The sequence below is a fragment of the Molossus molossus genome, unplaced genomic scaffold (assembly GCF_014108415.1).
Source record: "Molossus molossus isolate mMolMol1 unplaced genomic scaffold, mMolMol1.p scaffold_m16_p_18, whole genome shotgun sequence".
In the NCBI taxonomy this organism is placed as follows: Eukaryota; Metazoa; Chordata; class Mammalia; order Chiroptera; family Molossidae; genus Molossus; species Molossus molossus.
In genome coordinates, this window is record NW_023425353.1 from 37343732 (window position 1) to 37358871 (window position 15140).

A 15140-nucleotide genomic window follows, 5' to 3' on the forward strand; every position below is an offset into this window, starting at 1 on the left:
GCGAGAGAAACATCAATGAGAGAGAACATCAATTGGCCGTCTCCACCTGGGCATGTGCCCTGATGGGGAATAGAACCGGTGAACTCTTGGTGCATGGGTCAACACTCAACCACTGAGCCACACCAGCCAGGCAGTAAACGTGTTCTTTTTTTTTTTTTTTAATCCTCACCCGAGGATATTTTCCATCTGTCATCAGATAGAGTAGGAGGGAGGGAGAGAGAGAGAGAGACAGAAACATCTATGTGATAGAGACACATCGATTGGTTGCCTCCTGCATGACCTGACCAGGGCCAAAGACGAACTGCAACTAAGGTATGTGCCCCTGACCGGAATCGAACCCATGACTCATTGATCCGTGGGCTGACGCTTTAACCGCTGAGCCAAACCGGCCAGGGCGATCATGTTCTTTTAATACTTTTTTTATGCAATGCCATTCTACCTAGGAATATTCTACCTACAACTCTTAGAACTTTCCGACATATACATTGCTGATATATTTTATGGTAGGGAATGTCCCTACATTGATGTAGTAGTTATTGCAATATTCTAATTCTGTTCATAGGTCTCTCTAGTGGTTCAAATGTGGGGAATACGCTTCAGAGAAGAGCTTATCTCAACCCTAGCAATTGTCTTTCAAACCATATTCATCATTGTGCCAACTAGACTGATCTTTCCTGACCCATCTGAAAAAGTCACTTTTATCAGTAGAGGTCCTTTCCTATCAAAGTTGAATGATTAACTTATTTCCTGAGAAATGTTACAGTACATTTGTGCTCTCTGCTGTGTCCCCATAGATCACTGTCACTTTGACTTTTCATTTGTCCATGTAGATTCTGCCGTGAAGTATGAAAAACAATTGCAGCATTAATCAACAGTGTAGTTCTGTGGAAGGTAAAAGAAATAATTAAGTTGGGAGTGAGAGCTTTCTTTACAGTAATCCAGAAATGGAAGAAGGAAGAGAAAAGAAGGATGTTAAAAATCTCTCAGATCCTGTGGAACGTAGAGGTCCTTTTAGCCACTTATGGTAAGAAGTATGAAGGTTCATCTATTGACCCTATATAAGATAGTGGCTGGGGCCCAACACCTTAATAAACCCATTAGGGATGGACAATTTAGCATCATGCCAGCGATTAGCAAAGAGTAGGTCTTCCACAGGTATTTGTTAAAAGAGTGAGGAAACCCATGACTTGCGGTTCTGTTCATACTTCTGTTTTAGTCTTGTCCCTTATTAGCATAAGAGATTGTGGCTTCCTTACCGATATGGCCAGCTACATTACGGAGACAGAAACTGGCCCTTTGTTCTTGCTGCTGTAGGTATTTTTTCCTTCCCCAAGCCAACAATGTAGCCAACTCTTGCATTTCTTTGCTCGTGTGCCCTTGTGTTCCAGCAGAAAGCAGCAGTTGCCAGGCAAGAGACTTCTCAAGCTTTTATTTGCAATAGCCTTGGCTCAGTGAGAATTATGTAGACAGTGAGGGTGATAGAGGTAAGTGCTTGGAGTTTAATAGGTAGAGGCTGTGGAATCCAAGGGGAGAGGAAGGTTTCTTTTCTTTTTTTGGTACGTGCCCCTAGCGGGAACCGAACCCGGGACTCTCTGGACCGCGGGCCAACACTCCAACCGCTGAGCCAAACCGGCTAGGTATAACATTGTTAAGAGTAAATTTCAGGCTTACAATGGTACCATTCATGAAAGTGCTTGCTTGGACAATGACCAATCCAGAATATAAAATGAAAAAACAAATTGTTCACAGACATGAGAACTAACGTGACTTCTACGTTCATCTAGTCAGGACTCTTCATTTCTAGATGATGAAACCAAGGTTTTAGATTTTATTTTATTTTAAGTTTTAAAATGATCTTTATTGTTGAATGTATTACAGATGTTCCTCCTTTCCCCCCTATATACCCTCTCCTTCCCATTCCTGCCCCCCTCCTGACTTTCCCCTCATTGCTGTCTGTGTCCTTTGGTAATGCATATATGCATATAAATTTTTTGGTTTATTTCTTCAAGGTTTTAGATTTTAAAAAATTTGTTCCAACTTGGCCTAGAGCCAGTGTGGAGCTGAGGCCGTTGGTCATCATCCTTCAGTCTACTTTTCTGTCTACCCCATCACTTGAGAAATTCGAATCTATTTGTAGCAATTAAAATACATTGCCATTTCATCATGGCCATGTATAGCCCTTATCAAAGTAAAATCTCTTAATTTAGAAATGAAATAAAAAAATCAGAACTTTAACAATATCTAGCTCTGATAGTTGATGTAAAAATTTAAAAAAAGAAGAAGAAGAAACATGGGTACGTACTTGGATTTTCTAGTTATTTTCCATTATAGAAATTATGGGGAAAATGACCTGAGCTACAACTAAGGTCGTTGATAGACCTAACCAAGCAGTCTGGGTGTTGATTCATTAGTCAGCGCAGCAGCTGTCTCTGGATCACTGTGAGTTCCTACCTAAGCAGACTGAAAGGAAGAGTGTGGGCAGGCGATGCCCACAGGGTGGAACTGTCCTTTGAACGCGTGTCACTGAAAGATGCTGCTTCACAGAAGTTGGCCAAGCACATCCACCTTTCTTCAGCTGCCTGTTCAGATGCTCCGATAGGAGTCTCTCTGCCAGCAGGGCCCATAGCGAAAGAGGGTAAATAGCAGCACCATCAGGACACCAGACACCAGGAAAAAGACAACGGCAAGGACCATCCTTAGAACTGTGGGAAAACAGGAGAAGCATTAATGTAAGATTAATGGATTAGAAAAATATGAAGATCACTAATCAATCAGTGTTGATTTCTGCCTTAACGGTAAATGTCAGTGGTGTTTCTGAAGCAGCCCTGAAATCAGCATGGTGTGGTGGAAAGAGTGCTGGACTAGGAGTCAGGAGAGGACCTCAGTGCCAGTTCCAGCATGACTTTTGATCTTTGGGCCTCAGCTCCTCCACGGTGAAGGGAGTTCAACTCACTAAAGTATTTCTAAAATCCTCCTCCAGGATTAACTTCACGTATTTTTCTACAATTAAAATGATCAATTGCTCATGATATCAGGGTCAAAAGAATTTCCGAATATTCAACTGCAATTATTATTTGCGTCTAAAAGAAATGAAATATCATCGTTAGGTCTTTGAATTTGATTTTTGGCAAATATCTTTTAGAGAGGAAACCTTGAACACGTTGACTGTGGTAAGCATTTTTTTTTAAGGATAACTGTGTACTACTGCTAATCTGTACCTTTATTTACACGTGTCCCTTTAACAACTGACCAGTCAGGATGCAAATATACAGGGTTGTTTAAAATGAGATGCTATTCATTATTTCATCTGGAAAGTTACCCCACCCGCCCCCACATACCCTCGTCCACTGTAGTATCATAAATACACATAATAAGAATCAGTTTGTTCTGTCTCTAAATGTATGTCCCTGATTTTCATTGTAAAAATATGGGATTGCTTGTTGTTATAGGCAATGGGAGGGCAGACCTCTCTCTGACCTGGCAGCTCTGTCTATGGAACCCAGTGCTCCATGGGACATGGTTGAAAATCACTTATTTGGCCCAATTTTATCATTGTAGAGGTGATAAAAATGAGAAGTGGAGAGATTAGATAATTTGACTAAAGAAAAGCGCATAACTGAATTTGGGTTGGAATACATGGGATTTTAATAGTCGTATAATTTAATATATTTTGGTGCTCCTATATTGGGTGCATATATGTTTATCAAGGTTATATCTTCCTATTGGATAGATCCTTTCAGTATTATGTAGTGGCCTTCTTTGTCTCTATTTATGGTCTTCATTTTGAAATCTATTTGATCAGATATGAGTATTGCTACCCCAGCTTTTTTTCCTTTCCGTTTGTTTGGAAGATTTTTTTTCCATCCCTTCACTTTCAACCTATGTGAGTCTTTTGTTGTGAGGTGGGTCTCTTGTAAACAACATATAGATGAGTCATGCTTTCTTATCCAATCAGCTATTCTGTGTCTTTTTATTGGAGCATTCAGTCCTTTTACATTTAAGGTGATTATTGATATGTACTTATTTATTGCCATTTTTGTTTAGTGTGGTTCTATTTTTCTTCCTATTTCTCCTACTAATTACAGCAGTCCTTTTAACATTTCTTGCAGTGCTGGTTTGGTGCTAATATATTCCCTTAGGCTTTTTTTTTGTCTAGAAAGCTCTTTATTTGACCTTCTATTTTGAATGAAAGCCTTGCTGGGTAGAGCAGTCTTGGATTCAGATCCTTGTTTTTCATGATCTCGATTACTTTATGCCATTCCCTTCTGGCCTGTAGTGTTTCTTGTGAGAAGTCAGCTGAGAGCCTTATGGGGTTTCCTTTGTAGGTAACCTGTTGCTTATCTCTTGCTGCTTTTAGGATTCTCTCTTTGTCTTTAATTTTTGGCATTTGGATTACTATGTGTCTTGGTGTGGGCCTGTTTGGGTTCTTCTTACTTGGGGCTCTCTGTGCTTCTTGAACTTGAATGCCTTCTTCCTTCACCAAGTTAGGGAAATTTTCTGTCACTATTTCTTTGAATATATTCTCTAACCCTTGCTCATTTTCTTCTTCTTCGGGGACTCCAATGATGCAAATATTATTACATTTCCAGTTGTCCCACAGTTCTCTTAAGCTTCCTGTTTATTAATCATTTTTTCCTTTTGGTTTTCTGATTGGTTGATTTTTCCTACCCTGTCTTCTAATTCACTGATCCAGTCCTCAGCTTCCTCTACTCTGCTGTTTAGACCTTCCAATGTGTTCTTTATTTCTGATATGTCATTCTTGATCTCTTGGTGGTTTTTGATTTCCAATTGGTTGATTTTCAGCATCTCTATGTCCTTACTCATGCTGTTGAGCTTCCTCAAGATCATGGCTCTGAATTCTAGCTCTATTAACTTGCCTAACTGCTCCACATTGATCTCATCTTTGGTAGAGGTCTCTTGTTCTTTCATTTGGCTTTTGTTTCTGTGTTTCACCATTTTGGCTATCACAGTGGGCTTTGGAGCCTGCCAAGTTTTTCCTGTGGGTATTGGTATTCTGCTGTTTGTGGCTCCCTCTCCTGGGTTTAGATGAGCGAGGGAGGACCCACATTAACACCACTGTCAAGTCTTACTTTCCTAGATAGAGTTGCTAGGCCAGGAATTGTACTGTTATCCTCTAGTTTTTTGCCTGGAGGCTAGCAGTCCAGGTTACTTGAAGAGTTTTGGGTTGTTAGTTGATTGAAAAACTCCCTCAAGTGCTCATTGTAAGGGGATTTCCCAAGGGTGGGGCAGATGCTGGTTGTTAGTGAGCCTCAATTTGCATTTCAATGGCCCTCAGGGTGGGGTTGAATCTCTGAGGGAGGGGTTGCTACCTCTCCCCAGAGCCCCGGGAAGGAGCAAGATGGCCAAACCTGTGCCTCCCGCAGCCTCCCACTGTGGTGCATGGGATCTTCCTTCTCCCTGTGTTTCAATCTCAAACTCTTGGAGTCTTCCTTGACTCCTCTCTCTCGCTCACATCCTATTCCCAGTCAGTCAGGAAATCCTGTTGGTTCTACCAGAAACTATATCTGGACACCCATTATTTCTCCCCTTCTCTGCTACCACCCTGCTTTGAACCAAGGTCATCTTTTGCCAGGATTACTACAGATCCCTCCCGACTTGCTCCTTAGTGTCTATCCTTTCTCCCTGACAATCCATCTATTTTTTTTCTTTTGCTATCTAAGTGGAAACCTCCTGTAAGAGATGACTAAATGATTAAGAGATGACAGAAAAAATTATACATAGACATTTGTCAATCATGCTATTTTTTTTTTGTTTGTTTTTGTTTTAACACAGCAGCCAAATGATTTCAAGTCAAACCATGGCACTCCTCTACTTAAAGTCTGCAATGCATCTCATCTCACTGGAATGGGAGCCCAAGTCCTGATGATAACAGTGTATGAGACTCTTCATCACCTGGCTTTTAGCCTCTTGGATTTCTACTCCTATCCCTCTCTTGCTTATTCTCTTTTGGCCACACAGGTCTTCTTGTCCATCCTCAAATATTCCAGGCAAATCCGTCTTCCTGCCTTTGCTATACTGTTACCATTGTCTGGATGCTCTTTTCACGTATCTCTGCATCAGGCAACTGCATCACCTATTTTTGCTCAAACCTCATCTTCTCACTGAGGACTTTCATTTCAAGGTGCAACCTGGCCCTGGCTGGTTTGGCTCAGCGGTTAAAGTGTTGGCCTGCGGACTGGAGAGTCCTGGGTTTGGTTCCCACTAAGGGCATGTACCTTGGTTGCAGTTTGTCCCCGGCCCCGGTTGGAGTCATGTGGGTGGTGACCAGTTGATGTGTCTCTCTCACGTCAATGTTTCTCTCTCTCTCTCTCTCTCTCTCTCTCTCTCTTCCTTCCTCCCCTTCTATCTGAAGATAAATGCAAAAGTGTCCTCAGGTGGGGATTAAATAAAAAAATAAAAGTGCAACCTGTATGCTGTCTCTTCACACTCATTTCCAGCCTGGTGTTTGTAATCGTCACCTTCCTAAGTCTTTATTTATCATGTTTATTAGTTATTGTCCACCCTTCTCTCTCTCTCTAATCAAATGTAAGCTTCTTGAAGGCAGGAAATTTTGTCTTTTTTGATCATGAATGTATCCCAAGCACTTACAACAGTACCTGCCCCATAGCAGGTGCTCAATAAATATTTGTGGAATGAATTAATAATCTAGAACTCCTGGGTTCCCAACTCTTAGTTCAGTGCTTTTCTCATGATGTTGGAAATCCTCTTAGCACCACGAGAAGGTGCTAATTAATAAAATTAGATCCTGATGGCTGGGTGCCATTAGTACTGAGGATGGAGTTAATGTCAAGTTGGAGGAAACCAAACAGAATTGAGGAAGGAACACAGAGACTAATTATTCTTAAAAACTAATATTCATGACTGACTTTCTGTATTTGGAGATTATTTTCAATGGTTTTTTGGGCTATGTCTTCATGGTGGTTCCATGGAACATGTTTTCCCTCTCCTTCCTTCACGCCTTCCTAGGAATGCAGTGAGCACACACCATATGCCAGTCCAGCTGTGTGTTAGTTTCTGGGTTCTATGATCCCTGCTCTTGAGGAGATTCAATACCTAGTAGGACAATAAGATAGACAATTATGAGATAGGGAGAAATAGTAAAATAGAGGTGTAAAATATATGCCCTTAGAACAGAGAGAATGCTGTAATTGACACAAAGCATTCTATTTGGAAGAGAAAGAGTTTGGAAAGTCTTCTGAGAAAATGGTAAGGTTTGAGCTAGCCTGGGAGGTAAATAAGATTTAGCCAGGAGACAGAATGGGTCACTCAAGGGCATGTTTGAGAAATAATAAGCAGTTACATGTGACTGGAGTATAGGTTATGGTGAGGTGAGATTGGATATGTAAGTTGGGGTCCAGGTTTTAGAAGGTCTGGTTTGCCATGGAAGTCATCAGCAATTATTACACATGAAAGTGACAGGGTCCAATTTGTGTTTTAAAAAAACCCCAAACTATGGGAAAAGATGGGATGATGGAGCACTATATACCTGATTGAGAGCTATTAAAATACCTTTGACAAGATACTGAGCTATGGCTCTGAGATTGCAGATGAGGAGATTCAAAAGATATTTCTGCAGTTGAATTGACAGGCTGTGTGATGAACTAAATATACTGGTAAAGAAGTTGTGGTGAAGGCCACCCCATGGGTTTTACCTTCTGTGAATGAGAAGATGATTAGGCTGTGAATTGAGATTAGAAGCACATTTAAAGGAATCAGTTTGGAGTAGAGGAGATAATAAATTTTGTTTCAAATGCAGGATCATTGATTGGCACAGACAATCAGCAGGCAACTGGAGAAAATAGGTCTAGAATCCCATATGTATATGTGGAAATAAGGACTCTCGATGGAGAAGGTGGAGGCCTGGATAGCACTAGTTTATGGTGAGTGTGGAATGAGAGAACCAAGGACAGGGCCCTGGGATGCAATAATGTAGGGGGTGGGTGGAAGGTGTCAATCCAAGAGAAACTAAACAAGGAGTCTGGGAGCCAAGAGAAGACTCAGGAGAGATATTCTCTCTCTCTCTCTCTCTCTCTCTCTCTCTCTCTCTCTCTCTCTCCTGTTTGTTTGTTTATTTATTTATTTATTTATTTTTATTATTTTTTTATCCTCACCCGAGGACATTTTTCCATTTTTTGTTCAGATAGAGCGGGAGGGAGAGAGAGGAAGAGAGAGAGAGAAACATTGATGTGAAAGGGACACATCGAGTGGCTGCCACCCGCACGACCAACCAGGGCCGGGGACAAACTGCAACCAAGGTACGTCGCCCTTAGCGGGAACCGAACCCGGGTCTCTCTGTATCGCAGGCCGACGCTCCAACCGCTGAGCCAAACCGGCCAGGGCTCTCCTGTTTATTTTTTAAATTATATGCTCCCTCTATTATAAAGGATTTGGTGAGTAATGTTCTAGAATCTGGAAAAGAGAGCATGATCAATATGCTCTTACTGTAAAGAGCATAGTGCAGGTAATGACTGAAATGAAGTCCTACATCATGGGAACACATGAAGGCTGCCCAAGGCAGTGGGAATTGGTACCACTTTAAAAAAAAACAACAAAAACAATTTTGGCAATCTGTATCAAGAGCCTCTTCCTCTTGCCATTAATCCCGGAGTCCCATCTACTCGATCTCTTTCCCCCCTTTGAATAAGTCTGCTTTTGCTTTTCTCCTTCACTCACCTTGGATTATTGCAGCAGCCTCCCAACTGTTCTCCCTGCCTTCGATCCCACTTCTCTCCAATCTGCTCTCTCTTCTGAAGCCAAAGAGGTCTTTCTAAAATAAGAAGCCACTCACATCCTCTGTCTAAAACCTTTTAATGATCAGAGCTACTCAACCTGACCTATGAGATACTTAATGCCTGCCTCTCCAGCCTCTTTGTATTCTCACCAGACATACTTTGTGCATTTTCTAAAATGCCCCATGCTGACTTTAGCTTCTTGGCTTTCTATAAATTTTCTCTCTTTTGTCTGTAACATGCTCCTCTCTCATCTTCATTGGCCTGGTTCATTTCTTCTCTCCTTTAGGTTTTGATTTGAATATTCCCCCCTTTGAGAAGCCTTCTCTGACCCCATAGATTTAGGCTAATGCCTCTGCTGTATATTCTTATAGTTATCTGTAGGTCTGTCATAGTACTCACCACGTGTAACAGTTAGGACTTGTTTAATTCTGTCTCCCTCTCCTCCTTGCCTGCTTCTCCACCTTCCTCACAAGGTCCACAAGCCACCTGGGGACAATGTTCTTGTCTTGCTGCTGTTTCCTCAGCAAGCTTAATGCCTGCTACATAGGTACATACTGAGTACATAATGGGTACTCAATAAATATCTATTGCTTATTAAATATTCATATACCTTGACCCACGAATCCTATTTTTGGAAATTTGTGCTAAGGAAATGGTCCACAAGACAGTGTGGGATGGAAAGGGACGATGATACAATAGAATATAGAGTTGGAAAGGGTTATGCTTCAATTTGGACTCTACCACCTCTGGCATGCGATTTTCTGAGGTTCAGTATTTTTCTTTGCAAAATGAGAATATGTGATGTTGACGGAAAAAGGAAAAAAAGCTGCTGAAAAAGGCGCAATGACTTTCAAAAAAGAAAGTTTCAGGATGTGTATGAGAGACACTGATCAATGTTTCTCTCTCACATCGACGTTTTTCTCACTCCCTTCCTCTTCTCTAAAAATCAATAAACATATCCTCGGGTGAGAATTAAAAATTTTGAAACATGAAGAAAGGATGAACATCATTTTACAGAATCATTCAGGAGAGGGAGATGAGGACGAGGGTCCGAGAATGCAAATGATGAGTTTGAAGAGAGGGAGATGGAGCAGACACTGGAGGGCACTCTCTGATGAGAGAGTTGGGCGTTTTCATTGTAGGAGGGATGGAGCCTTCAACTATGGAACAAAGTGAAGCTAACGAAGAGATCCATTGAGGTCCAAGGAAACTGAAGAACTGGGATCATCTGAACAGGGAAAGGAGTTCAGGTTACTTCAGTAGGAACATGTTTCTCTGGGGGACAGCAGTAAAGGCAGGTTAAAGTGACTGAGATATTTTGAGATAGTGGCAGGAGAACTTAAGAGGATTTTCAATGGATTATCTTGGTCCTCTTACGACATCTCATGAGAATGAAAGAAGCCAAGATGGAATGAGAAATTACAGAAAAAAGAACGAGGCCTTTCTGTAGAAGACAGAAAAAGAGTCCGGGGAGAGTGACTACCTTTACCAGGCAGCGGTGAAAGATCCAGCTGGGGTGGGAATAGAAATCTTAACATTCATGGTTTGAAATGGTGACAACAGGCCTCAGCCTCACTCAGCAGCTCAGAATGGAGAAACTGTGTTTGACTGGATGTAGGGTTGGATATTGGTGTGCTGGGCATGAGGTAGGGCATTGTTGTGACTGTCCAAATTGCCTAGGTTGAGGGCAGGAGTGGAAGTGTGGAGTGAGTTGGTGCATATCAAAGCAAGTTGCCAGTGTTTTTTATGAATGATGAGACATGTCCTGAGAAACTGATGATAATGGCAACAAGGATGAGAGAGAAAAAAAATTAGTCAGAGAGCCTCATTTCTGATTGGAAGGGTGCTGGGAGGGGTATCATTGAACAGAACCTCTTAACAGCAATGGGGACACAAGGGAATGCCAAGGTGACTATGCTGAAAACAGGTCCATAACACAGACACGTTGATATCTACACACATACATATGTGTATACAGTCAGTGACTGTGTCTTTTTCTTGCAGTCACATTTGAAGCTCATTTAGAGGTTGTCTGCCCCATTTAGTGAACAACTGAGTCCAGGCTTCTGACATCTGGGTCCAGCTGTGAGGAGGAAGTCAGGCTCAGTACAGAGGGCTAAACGTTTATTCAATTAGCAAATATTGGTTGAAGGTACCAGGTTCTAGGCATTGTTGACTGCTTAGAGATTCAAGGAGGACCCTGCCTTTAAGGCTCATGGACCCTGCCTTTAAGTCTCAGTGTTGACTCTTGGGCATGTGTATATGTGCTGTAGATTCTCAACTTTACAGGGATTATTAGGGGAAATGGGAACTGCCCACCAGTGAATCTCCTTCCTGTGAAATAACTGCAGTGATTGAGGTAGGGATTGGGAGCGTGCTAGTGAAGGAAGTTGGATGGTGTTTGTAAAGTTTTGGAATTAAAGAAGCATTTTCTAAGAAAGAATTAACTATATTATTGTTAAGTAACACAGTACGGAACTTAGACTGATCATGAATTTTCCAGCAAAGGCTCTGGTTAATTTAATTAATATGAGAATTAAATTAATTGGGTCTACCAGCTGAAAACACTGCCTACAGGCCTGAGTGGATTTCATGGGTGGAAATGCCCTAAGGAGTGGGGTTGCCAGGCATTCTGCATAAAGAACATGTCTTTATTTAATGGTATTGTCCTGCTTCCTGTATCGGCTTTCCCAGAACACCCCAAATGTCCTTAATTTGGCCTTTAAAAAATAAATTATAAAAATTCAGCAGCTAGAATTATTAATTAAATTTATCTGGGCATCTTGTACTTTTTAATTTAATTTTATTTTCTTTATTGATTTTTAGAGAGAGAAGAAAGGAGAGGGAGAGAGAGATGGAAACACCAATGAGAGAGAACATCAGTTGGCCTCCTCCTGCATGCCCCCCACTGGGGATTGGGCCCACAACCTGGGTACGTGCCCTGACCGGGAATCGAACCCATGTCCTCTTCGTGCATGAGTCAATGCTCAACCACTAAGCCACACCGGCCAGGCATGGGCACCTTGTACTTTTATTTGCTAAATTTGATGACTCTACTAAGGAGTCATTCAACCCCTACAGCCTTCCAGGATTCAGCTGTTCTATAATGTCTCTGTCAAGGCAAGTGACCACCTAGCCCAACGGACACTTGCAGTCTCAGAAATTTCCTAACATAAACACAGTCCGTCTTTCTGAAATGTTTACCTGCTACCCTTAGCATCATCACTGTTTCAGACCATAGAGAACACATACAATCCTTTTTACTTAAAGAACTTCAAAAGATTAAATTCACTTTGTTGGAAGACCACCCCATGTTACTCTTAACAAGTTTTTGACGAGCTGAAACCACATGTGTGCTGGTAACTGGATCTAATAAAAACAAAACAACAAAACAGAAAACACTGATGCGTGGCATATCCTGATTTCTGTGGTGAAAATACTCCAGCTGTGACATTGTGACCAATTTCAAATGACAAAAATGAAGTCGCTGAACTCAGAGCTGGGGAGCAATGCACACATTCCACTCATGATCTGTTTCAGCACACCAGTCCCTGAGTTTTCTTTTTTATTAGCCTATTTTGCTGACTAATCAGATTTCATTCTATGTGGATCTTAAATTGTTGATAGTGGTGTTTTGAGGAAAAGATTTCTACAAACATACTACAGGTAGATTTGATAAGTGGTAACAGATTAGCTGTGGAGGATGACGGAGAGGGTGGGGTCAAAAACAAGTCCCAGGTTGTTGGGGATTGCTGCTAGTCAAGATAGATCTAAGAGTAGGTTCAGGAAGGAAAGGTAACTAATTTACACACTTGTTGACCAAATGTTCATTGAGCGCCAGTCCATGCCAGGCACAGGCACTTCTGGGAGCCGAGGACACAGTAGAATCCTAGCTCTTGTGGAGATGACATTTTATTTCTGTAGACTTGGCCCCTGGAGAATCTCTCTGAGCCCTGAATCTTCTGCCGAATATCTTCCCTATCTTTTCCAGCTTCAAACCACTAGGATGTTTGATGTATGCCTTTTAAATACCTTGCACCACACCTTTAAAAACCTCCACCCAAACTGATTTCAGATGGAATCAGTTTCCATTTCTTGCAAGAAGCCTTCCTTGACATTCCTTACTACCTTTCTCCTTCTGAGTCCATAGCAACTTGTAGTCATAAGACATAAACCCTAGTTATTCTGTGTAATATGTATCTCTTTACTTCCCACTATATTGTAAATAGCCCAAGGATGTTTTCTTAGCACGTTTTATTTTATTTTTTTTATCTATAACAAAACTTATTGGGGTGCTATTAGAAAACTCTAAAAAGGCTTCCCGGGGGAGGGGGAGAATGAGCAGTGAGAAACACTGAATTTGAAGTCAATGTCTCAGGCACATGCATTTCCTCTCACCATCGCCATTATGCTGTGTCAAGATACCCTGTGGTGTTTTGATATTTGGAATTTCCCTAAGAACAGCATAATAAATATCTCTAGAACAATACTCTAGAATAATTAAGATTTATAAACTTATGATCAGCTCTGAACACACATTTAATTATGGCATCTAAGAGACTTATCCTCTGAAACTGACACCAAGTTAGGAAAATCAACATTTATCCAATCATACAAGTACAATTTTAATATCTATATTAAAAATCACATATTTGAGGTCATAGGTTGGGATTGGCAACTGAGTTCCAAAATTACCACTTAAAATTCAAGAAGAAAATTGCGGTCTTCTCAGAAAGGATTCCCTTTCTTTATACTGTCACAGATAATATCCATTTACTACAATATGTAATAAGTAAACACTGCCTTGCCATTATGAAGGAAAAAAAAATATGATCAGACAAAGATCATAATGTAGTTCTGGAAGACTACACATTCTTTCATAACATTTCTATAACCAAATCATTGCATGTTACTGCTGTTCAAAATGTACCCCTGTTCTATTATATACTGTGTATAGTAAGTTTTATTTTAAATAGATGAAGCAGAGCCATCCATCAGCGTATCCGAAGTAGTAATGTCCAAACGAAATACATTTTCAATGTAAAATGTTCATTTAAGCCAGTCAAATCATTTCACTTTATATCTTTTTCTTCCTGTTACATTAAAATAAAACCCCAAAACAAAAAGAGTCCCTAAAATCTGTCCTTCAGGAATTTTATTATACTTAAACATATACACTTTTCAAAATTCATTATATGAAAGTAATGGCATTGAATTTCCTAGTAGTGATTTTATTCACTATTTTACATTTGGCTCAATTCTGGAGGAAAGTTACATGCATGAAGGAGGAAGAATAATTAGATGATGGCCCCAAGGCCAAGTATTTACCTGGGCAAGAAATAATACAAATAAACACATCAATCAGTACCTCATGCCAGTAATCCCATGGCCAACGGGGACAGGGAATGGCTTTGCTCTAGACTCTGGTACCCGGTAGAAACCATCTCTAGAAAACATTTCATCTTTAGCTGTAAGGGTAACGTAGCACGTTGTTCTCTAGATGTATTGCATCCGCCATGTGGCAAATTGACAGGACTCCAGAGAGTCATCATTTGACATAATTTCTTCTTATAGAGTGAGTGGTTTCAGCAGGACCTGTGAGTGCTTGGGTTTTCTGAAGATACCAGGACCAAAGCCTTACGCACCGCTTTTGTCTCCAGAACAGATATGATAGCCACACTTTCGACATTCCAATAAATTTTGATCTTGGAGGCATTCAGGACATTCTGACATTTCTAATTTCGCTCCAGTTTGAAATGGTCACCATACTTTCTCTCTTACATCAACTTCACATTCAACATCTCTGACCGTTGGAGCTTCAAGAGCAGCTCCACTCTGCAGGGCTCTCATCTCGATATGCTGGGTCTGAATATCTTGTTCTCATCAAATTATTTATTTTTTATGATGTATGTACTCCAAGAGATGCCAGGTGTACTATGTACACCAAAGTTTTCTGGCAAGTTTGTTTTTGATTTCTTCAAAGGTAGCATGAATTTTTCAGGGCCAAAGGATACAAGGAGGTATTGATTTTTTCAGCTCTGCCACTCAATATGTTTTAACAGAAATATTAAAAGATAGGATCAGTTTCCTGGTGTAGATGAATTCTCCAGATCTCTCTATGGTACCTCATTTCTTCGCTTCCTGGGAGAAATCTGGAAGTAATGGGTAAGTTGGTTCTTTGCCCATTAGTCTAGGATTAAAGTCTTCCCATCTTTGTTGTTACTGAGATTGTGGATTTGATTGAAATCTTTTCCACTTCAGACACTAAAGAACAGCCTCAATTTAATTCTGTTCAAATAAAATCTTGAAATCTGTAAACAACAAAAGGTCCTATGTGGCCAATCATGAAGCTCATGGCAGTCCCATGAACTTGGATCGAAGTTTCAT

At 40.7% G+C, this 15140-nt stretch overlaps 1 protein-coding gene across 2 annotated transcripts in view; it reads right to left on the bottom strand.

Annotated features, from left to right (window-relative positions):
• Window positions 1-1946: 1946 nt before the first annotated feature.
• ACP3 (acid phosphatase 3) overlaps window positions 1947-15140 on the bottom strand; it is a 44315-nt gene continuing 31121 nt past the window's right edge. Inside the window, exon 11 of one of the 2 annotated variants that reach the window (XM_036267133.1) lies at window positions 1947-2702. In XM_036267133.1, coding sequence (XP_036123026.1) covers window positions 2584-2702 — 119 coding nt within the window. In that variant the 3' untranslated portion in view covers window positions 1947-2583. Of the gene's footprint in view, window positions 2703-13891; window positions 14906-15140 lie in introns of those variants that run through there. The other variant, XM_036267134.1, reaches the window with a different exon arrangement.